We start from the raw sequence: 9481 nt of genomic DNA, 5'->3' as shown, positions 1-9481 counted from the left end.
GGTCATGATTAAAGGAAGGAATGATATAGGCTCCATCACCTCAGGATACCAAGGTAATAGAACTTAGGAGGCAGTTGTGGGGACATAATTTTTGAATGACAACACGTAGCCGAGGTGTCACCGAAGTGCCAGCCGAGGTGCCACGTGTCCTGGTCATGACGCCGAGGTAATCTCGGCTACGCCGAGGTTATCTACGAGAATATCGGAATCCGAGATAAGCGGATAAGGGACAAGAGTCCTAGAATAGGAAAAGACTTCGTAAAGATAAGACTCTTAGAGAGTTTATCCTAATTCTACTAGGAGTCCAAGATTAGCAGTAATCCTAAATCCATTTGAGGTACGCTTCTATTGGGACTAGGATTATGTTGACTATAAAAGAGAGGCACCCTCATGGGTCTAAGGTATGTCTTTGGCACTTTTGATATTCTATCTAGTGAGTTAAGCACTATTGGTTATCTTTGAGAGATATTTTACTAACTTGAGCGTCGGAGTGCCTCCGGGTGGACGAGCCACCGCCGAAGACTCTTCTTTCTGTTGCAGGTCGTTCGGACTTAATCTATTCTGCCGGTGCTCTCCAGCTGAGTACTAGTTTGACAGTGTGGTCGGAAATTGACACACACACTATATTTTACCTTTTTGTTATTTTGGCTATACTGATGCGGATGCTCTAATAGTTACTAATTTGGACAATTGTCTCCAATTACACCACATTACTTAAATTAGAAACTTTATTGACTGAAAACATTAAATTAATAGTGTAAAGGTGAATTTTTTTCCAAAAAATGGGAATAATTTAAAGATTAAAGTGAAATTAACGGTTGACTAACAAAAAAAAGTAATATTGAGTGCCTAAAGCAATTTTAGTAGGGTTGGGGACAACTCAAATCCGTGCCATAAAATTAAGACAGATAACATTTGTCATTGTGCATATCTTTTTTTTGACAATTCACGACAAACACGAGTTTTTGTGTTGAATTTTTCACTCTTAAAAATTATTATTTTTAAACTTTTTGAGCCGCTCTAAGAACTTGAGCTCACTATCTTCGCCAATTTTTTGGTGAAACTAGGTGCCTCATTCATGATAGGGTGGTACATAATTACAATAATGTGTCCATTTCTAAGAAATCATCTCAACGTTTCGTATGCTTGGAGAAACGAATCAGGATCTTCTTCTTGCAGCTTTCGTCCTTGCGCCCGTCCTTACAAGCCTTCGGGTCTATTTTTAGACCCAATTTTGATAATCTGAACCGTTCATATTTTATGATTTATTCAGTATATCATACCTGTAAAAAATCAAGTTGATCGGATATCAGAAAGCATGTGTTCGAAAAATTGAACTAAAAACTATTTTTTAAATAATTTAATAAATAGTTTTCGAACACATACTTTCTGATATCCGATCAACTTGATTTTTTACATGTATGATATACTAAACAAATCATAAAATATGAACAGTTCGAATTATTAAAATTGAACCTAAAAATAAACCCAAAGACCTGCAAGAACAGGCGCAAGGACGGGACTGGATGGAGAGACTCTTGACTCTGGAGAAACTACCATTCATGCAATTTGCAAAGAAATCATCCCACCTGCTTTGAAATTTGTGAGCTTAATTTCCCACCATCATTTTCTGCCCTCATAATATATCATATTATGGGTTGATTTAATTTTTATTTTTATTTCCTCTTAAACTATTTTTTCCATTTCATTTTCGAAGTATCAACTTTATCTATATAACTCTTAAAGATTGAAAATAATTTGTCCAAATTAGTAAGAGCAGAAATGTACTTTAATGCGCAATAAAATAATTTTATAATTTGAACAATTTAAATCATATAACGAAAAACAACTATCTTTATATTTGGAAATTTACACCTTACAACTAAACACTCATTTTCTTCTCCATCTCTTATTTTCCATCTCTTATTTCAAAATAATAAAGTGTTATGCTAAGGATCCCAAATATTCTACTAAATATTCTACTAAATCTCTCACATGTGTGGAATCCACACATGTAGATTTGTATAAATCTCACCCCATATGAGAAGTTTGATAAAATATTTAATAAACAATAATAAATATAAAAATACATGTATGGCTGTGATTCAAGATTTCATGTTTTGAAACGACTTCTTTGTCCAATTAGGTTTTGACAGTTACTAATTTGGACAATTGTATCCAATTAGACCACATTACTTAAATTAGAAACTTTATTGACTAAATACATTAAATTAATAATGCAAAGATGAAATTTAAAAATAAAATGAGAATAATTTAAAGATAAAAGTAAAATTAACAGTTGAAAAATAAAAAGTAATAGTGCCTAAGGCAATAGGGTTGGGAAGAAGTCATAATGATTTCCACAACTCAAATCAGTAACATAAATTAGGACAGATAACATTTGTCATTGGGTCAGATTACGACCTTAAAAGTTGTGTTTAGCCAAGAAATAATTATGCCTTCATATTCATTGGGTGAGACACAAAGCATTAAGCATTCATGTCCAGAATTTCTAATCAATGTCTCCAAATTTCCAGCAAACGAAAGATAAGAATGCATACAACAAAGTGAAACAGTGAAACATTTGAGGAAGAGGGACAAAACCGTCAAATTCCCAAAATGTGTGGCAAAGAAGCTGGGAGCTTCTCTTTGCACACACCCATTCCACTTAGTGCACATCATTCTCAATACACACTTAAAAAATTAATCCTAATTTATTTTGCTCACTCCACACACCTCTTATTCCACGTCTACCCTCAAATGTAAATAATGCACACACCCTCTCAGAGAACACAAAACAGACCCGTCACTCACACACACATCTCTCACACTCCACTGTTTGTCCCCAAAAGCTTCATCCATCCAACGAAGACGTCTCACACATCTCTCACACTCTACTGTTTCACACTCTACTGTTTGCTCCCCAAAAGCTTCATCCATCCAACGACCACGTCTCGTTGAAGCATTGGCTTTGAATAGCATTGAACAAAATCACCTGAATCATTGAAGGAATTCTTTCACATTTGGGAAAAAGGACTTTCGTTAGATGTGAGAAAATGACTCAATTTTTTACGACTTTTTGCTCAATCTGCAAATTGGAGAAACCAACTCAATTTGCAAATTGCCACTCCTTCCATCACAGCTTTTCTCTTTTGTTAGATCTGGGAAAACGACTCAATTTTTTACCTTTCAAACTCCAGAGTCGAAAAAATTGCAGCCATTCGGAAATGTACCATCGAACCAATGACTTTTGTTCGAATACCAACTACCGAACCAATAGGGCTTCATTGAATACCAACCATCAAACCCATTTGGGTTTACAGAAGTAGGTTCACGCAGTGTTGAGAGGGATTGGCAGATGTGGGGATTTCAAAGCTAGGGTTTTTTTCGACAAAGGAGAGTTCATGGAAGGTTTGTGATTGAGAAGCGACGGAAAGGGAGGAGGCTAGGAGTCAACGGCAGAAAGGAAGGGCAGCTCCGGTAATGGAAGGTAGTGGTTGAAGAAGATAAGGGTATTATTGTATTTTTATATTAAGATAAAATTGTAATAAAAATATTATTCATTAAGTGTGTGAATAAAAAGGAAATGGTGTGTGCAAATAGAAGCTCGCCAAAGAAGCCGACTGCAATCTGTAGAAGGGCTAAAATATGCAATTAAAAATTTTCAGTGGTGTGCCACCAACATGGCTGGCTATTGGAGCAACGACAAAGGGGCAAACAAAAGCAAACAAAAGCATCATGCATTCATGACCAGAATTTTCAATGTCTCAAAATTCCCGGCAAATGAAAGATAAGAATGCATACAAGAAAATGAAAACATTTGAGCAAGACGTGCTCACATAAAGTGACAATCACTACCCAACTAGGCATTAAATAAATATATAGTATTTGGCATGAATGATGGCTCGAACAAAAATAAATAAAAATAAATCAAGAAAAGCAGTAAAGGCAGATAAGAGGGCATCTATTATATAATAAGTCATTATAATAAATTTAAAACCCATAAAGTAGCAGTGAAAACAAGACACAACAGCCAGAGTTGAACATAGTATTAATAATACACATCAAATATTACCCTTCCTACATAAAGCAAGAACAACCAACCATACAGCTAGAAATTTATTTTTTCGCCCCAAGTCAAGCACCTACACCACCGCTTCTGAAGCATTTGGAATCTCTGCCATAATCATGTGCGCATTTGAAAGACCAGCATCATCACCTTTTGTACAGCCAACCTGCTCACAGAGAGAGAGAGAGAGAGAGAGAGAGGATGAACTTACACTAATGGTAAAACTAGGAGGTTCAATCATTGTTACCACAGCAAAGATTCAAGCTTAATTCTACAGGTTTCCAACTCCAATTTTCTGCACTTCTACCTTGAGAGACTTGAGGTACCTGACAGCTTCATCAAGAACAGCTACAGTGTTCATTTGGTTGGCACCGGGAACAATTCCTCTAAGTGTCTTCACCATCTTCCTCATTTTCTCACGCTTCCTTTCACTGTTACAGCTGCCAGCGGACTTCTGTAAAGAAGGCAACCTGCTCTTTTTGGGTTTTGAACCGTAACTAGAGCAAGAATCCGAGGAATCGCTTTCATAATTTCCACATGTCCGTGCTGTGCTGATCTCTTCCTCGTTATAATATTCCTCTTCTTCCTCTTCCAAGCTCAACAATGCATCGATATCATCTGAATCTTCTCCCATTGATGAGGAATGTTCTTTCTCGGTAATTGCTTCCCTCTCAACAGTGTCATGAATGTGAGATGTATACATATTTAAACCAGGGTAACAGAATTTGGGAGCAATTGCTGGATTGAACATAATTTGGCTTCTTTTCTCAGTCTGATCGAAAATAATGAAATTCTTAGGGCAGACATCAGAGGGTTGAAAGTCAACACCATGGAAGGGCCTTGAGTTCCTTACACCAGTAGGTAAAACTGTCCCACCAAAGGCAGATGCATTGGGAGCATTATACATGTAATTACCACCCGCTTGATTTGAAAGGGGAAACACAGGATTTTGAGGGAAAAGTTGCTGGTCGCTCTGCATGGGTAGTTCTTTTGAACAAATAAGTTCACCGAAGGAAATACTTGTGGTTACTGAGACTGGGAATTTTCAATTAAATGAAAGTTACTAAGGAGATGAGAAGACTAAACAATACACTTAACGAGTTTCCATCACTGTACGAGAGAACCGTCTAATCCAAATTTGCTGTTTTTTGAATCAAGGTTTCATAAGCTGATACGACTGCCTTCTTATGAACAAACACAAACAGAGAGCAGTCTGTCCCAATGTCCCACAGCTTTTACTACACCAGACTACGTAACAGGTTTGAGCAACTGACGGAAATACTCAGCCTGCAAAGTAAATCATGAGTCACAAGTATTAATGACACTTACATGTCCAATGAAATATATTGGTTAATCTAATAATATAAATGTATACTAGAAAAATTGAGAAAGTGATATCAAATCTTGCAATACCAAATCAAACCAAACCAAGCCTTGTGCCCCAATCAGATGGGGTTGCAATGACAAATAGGTCAAACAAAGATGAACACTATAGGAAAGCTTATCAACTCCAATACCATATTTTCATTCATTCATAACAATATAGCATTCCTTGGTAAAAGGGACACCCTAAGCATAGATCTTTGTGTGCTTCAAACTTAACATAGTACACCAGAATGAAATAAATTTAAATTACTGTTGAGCTAGAATCTTTATGCAACAGAGAAGCTAGCACAATATCCAGAAATTCATGAATCCATTTCATATAGAAATCGAACAAAGACAGGCACATACAAAATTATATATCAACCAAAGACCTGTGACACAAATACAGGAAAGAAGAGAATTGCACCAAAGACCCAGTGACACCAGTATTGGAAGTAAAAACAAATCACTGGCAAAGTAATTCTAATAATGAAGGCAAGCATATTGATTTTGAATTATTTATGAAAGAATTATATAATTTGCTCCCATTATATTTCAGTTCCACTCCATTCTTGCGTTTTGTTCCTTCTAACCAGAGTTGTCTGTAAACGAATAAACGTATTGGGGTCATACAGCTTTGTAAAATTCACATATGAGCACACACATGAATGAATTGGTAATTAATGAGGAAAATTTCAAAATTGAAGCTATTCTCATTCATATTCTTACGATCTACTTATAATCCAATATTTCAGAGACATTAAAAAGCTATTTTAAATAATTCCCTAAAAATGATAGTGCTCTCAGAAATTCTCTTCAAAGGCTATAACCAAACTTTTTTACACCATTTTTTTTTTTTTCAAAATTTATAGACAGGATAGACATTTAAAAAAGGTGCATTGCCAAACTTTTTTACACCATTTTTTTTTTTCAAAATTTATAGACAGGATAGACATTTAAAAAGATACCAAACAGGCCGCAAACTTCTAGGCAAACTCAGGAAAAGATTATTAGAAAAGGTCACAATATATAAAAGATTAAAAATGACATATTGACAATATATATTAAAGAAAGAAAATAACACTTTTACCTGACAAACTTGCATCAGTTGGTAATAAGCAATTATCCCAACACTCATTTTAATCTTCCCAACTTCCTTCACTGCACGATATCTCTTCAGTGTAATGGCAATGAACATTCTCACCCTACCAACTGACCTTATATAGTAAACAGTAAAGTCACAGAAAGCCTTTGCAAATCAAAATGGTTGACCTACACAAACACAAACACAACCACAACATAACCATAAACTACATTAGTACTTCAAAAGATTGTGTTACATTGTACAAAAGTTGATATATAACAGTACAATCATTAAACCCCAATTGATTGCTCAAAAAATCAAAGAAACAGAAATGAATGCCTAGCCAACTAAAATGGAGGCTTCCATCCAGGGTCCGCCTTGACTTTTTGGGGGTCCAAGGTGAGCTAAAAAATATGGGGCTTTCATACATATTTAAAATAAATAAATAAATTTTGAATATACAAAATTTGCTTGCATATATAAACACTAAATTTGGTAGATTTTTATCCATGTGATGCACAAAAATCACTTAAAATATTAGGCGATAAATCTAATTCAAAAATATTGTATTAGCGAGCGGATTTTTATAGTTGACATAAGTCATAATTATTGAGATAAGCATAAACCACAATTGTTGAGATCTATGAAGCACAGGTGCGGGTACAGATATTAGTACATGTATGCCAATATGACAAGACTTTAAAAAAATATAATACGGGTACGGCTGGAGTATGTCAATAAATTTTTTATTTTTTGTAATTTATAGCTTGAAATTCAATCTACAAATCAAAATTCAATACCAAAACTAAAACTAAAAAGAGAAATTACAAAACCAAAAGATAAATCATAGTTCAACAATACCAATACCAAAGCAAAGTTTATAAGTTATTTTAATGCCATTAAATAGGAGAAATTACAAAATAAAGTTTCATTCCAAAAGCAAAACTAAGTGAAATTTAAAATTTTGAAATTTCAATTTTCACCTCCATCAATTTCATATAGTTTTATCATTTTTTAGTGAATCAAACGTGAAAATGAGCATTATAATAGAATGATTATTTTATTCCATTAATTTCAAAGAACCAACCATAAACATAAGCCTTAAATTTATTTGGGGGGCCTATTTTTTAGACAGAATTCAGGGGTGAGGGGCCAAGGCGGCCACCTGCCTTCCCTCAAGGCCCGGGCCTACTCCATCCAAACCTCTCACAATACAAAAACTGTCAAATACGAACCCCATAGATTCTCACTAATCAAACTTAGATAAAATATTATTCACCATACCATTCTAGAAAACACAATTTTTTATTTTTTATTTTTTATTTTTCCATTTTCTAGAAATCTTAGCTTATCTCATAATACCAATGTTTCCAATAAATTAATAATAAATGAAATCAAAATTTTAAACTAGAAAAAGATCTTCATATACATCATCAAGACAGAAATAACTTGCCAAGACGATTTCAATTAAAAGTATGATATCTATGAATACCTCCAAGACCACAATCAAAACGAGCATATAAAACAACTAATCCAACTAAATTAAACCAAAACACATAAGCACATATTTTAAACAACCTACGAAGTTAAAAATTAACTCAAAAAGAGAGAAATCTCACCGAAACAAAAAAAAACAATTACAGTATGACACGAAAGAATACCACCAAGCGAACACACTTCCTGCTATAATTCACACAAATTGGCGTCCACGGCATGTTGAATCAACTTCTTCAGCTCCAAATTTTACCAGCAAATTATGAACTCAAACCTACACCAAAACAACAAGATAATTGAATGAATCCCATAAATCACCCCCCAAAAAATTAAAAACTGAAAGAAACCCTCAAATTGCTAAAAAGTAAAAATACATCCCAAATCAATAAATTCACAAACAAATCTAAATCCTACAGAGACGTCAAATCAGAAAACACAAAACACCCGTAAACGCTACATATATATATGATCCACGAAATTGATAAGAAAATATAAAGATGGCACAAAAATGGAAGATATTTGAACAAATCAACAAAACTCGACAAGTAAATGAAATGAAAAACCATAGATCAGAGTAGTAAGTTGTAATCCGAACAAATTGAAAGCGTAAAAAGAAAAAATAAACAGCAAAGAGAGCTATCGAGTACCAAAGATTAGGGTTTCTGAGAAAATCGCAGCATCAAAAGCTTTTTTCCACTAGATTTCCGGCCAGAGAGAGAGAGAGAGAGAGAGAGAGAGTGAGAGAATTTTAGAGAGAGAGAGAGTATGAGATGAGATCTGAGAGGTGTGGTGTGTGGTGTGGTGTGGTGTGGTGGTGATATTGGGGTTTGTTTGTGTTGTGAGTTATTGGAATGAGTGTGATTAATGTAGCGAGAGAGGGAGAGAGGGAGAGAGAAAGAGAATGAGAGGCGTTGGATGAGAAAGAGTGTAGCGTGTAGTGCGGGAAGAAGGGTGACCGTTGGATGAAGATGCACGCGTGAGAGAGGGGTGGGGCTCACGAGGTTTGACAAAAAAAAAAAAAAAAGCGGTATCGAAATCTCTACGAAAATGCTTCCTTCATTAATAAATTTTGACTTCTCCTCTGCAGTTCCACTGGATTGATTGTACGGTACGGTTTTAACTCTCTCTCACTCACACACCCCATTGAGCCTTTGTTTGGAAAGTAGGTTGGCTTTTTAGTTTTTTGACTTTTTTGACTATTTTAGCTTAGGTTAAAAAGTTTAGCTTGGGAAGGATTTTTTGGCTTTTTGAATTTTTTAACTTTTTTTTGTGAGAAAATAGTGTAATGATTATGGATTAGATGTGATGTTTTGTTTTTTATGACTAAAATAGTCTATTTTATTTTTGTGACTAAAATAGCCAAAAAAGTCCACTTTAGTTCTTCCCAAACGGACTCTGAGAGGTTGTTTAGCTGGCATTTAAAAAATATGTGAAATATAGGAATTTTTTTTTTTTTATTTTTCATATAT

The 9481-nt window shown here is 34.7% G+C and overlaps 1 protein-coding gene across 1 annotated transcript; it reads right to left on the bottom strand.

Moving 5' to 3' along the window:
• Positions 1-3965: 3965 nt before the first annotated feature.
• LOC114299834 (basic helix-loop-helix (bHLH) DNA-binding superfamily protein) lies at positions 3966-8985 on the bottom strand. The gene is made up of 4 exons (XM_028244666.2): positions 8660-8985; positions 8138-8286; positions 6525-6706; positions 3966-5356 (listed from the first exon to the last, which is right to left on the bottom strand). The coding sequence occupies exon 4, from the start codon at positions 5046-5048 to the stop codon at positions 4341-4343; it is 708 nt and encodes a 235-aa protein (XP_028100467.1). The 5' UTR covers positions 5049-5356; positions 6525-6706; positions 8138-8286; positions 8660-8985; the 3' UTR covers positions 3966-4340.
• Positions 8986-9481: the final 496 nt, after the last annotated feature.

Source organism: Camellia sinensis, chromosome 9, assembly GCF_055761805.1.
Source record: "Camellia sinensis isolate YWXY chromosome 9, ASM5576180v1, whole genome shotgun sequence".
Taxonomy (NCBI): domain Eukaryota; kingdom Viridiplantae; phylum Streptophyta; class Magnoliopsida; order Ericales; family Theaceae; genus Camellia; species Camellia sinensis.
The sequence above is the reverse complement of the archived record's forward strand: the minus strand, read 5'-3'. Positions and strand labels throughout refer to the sequence as shown.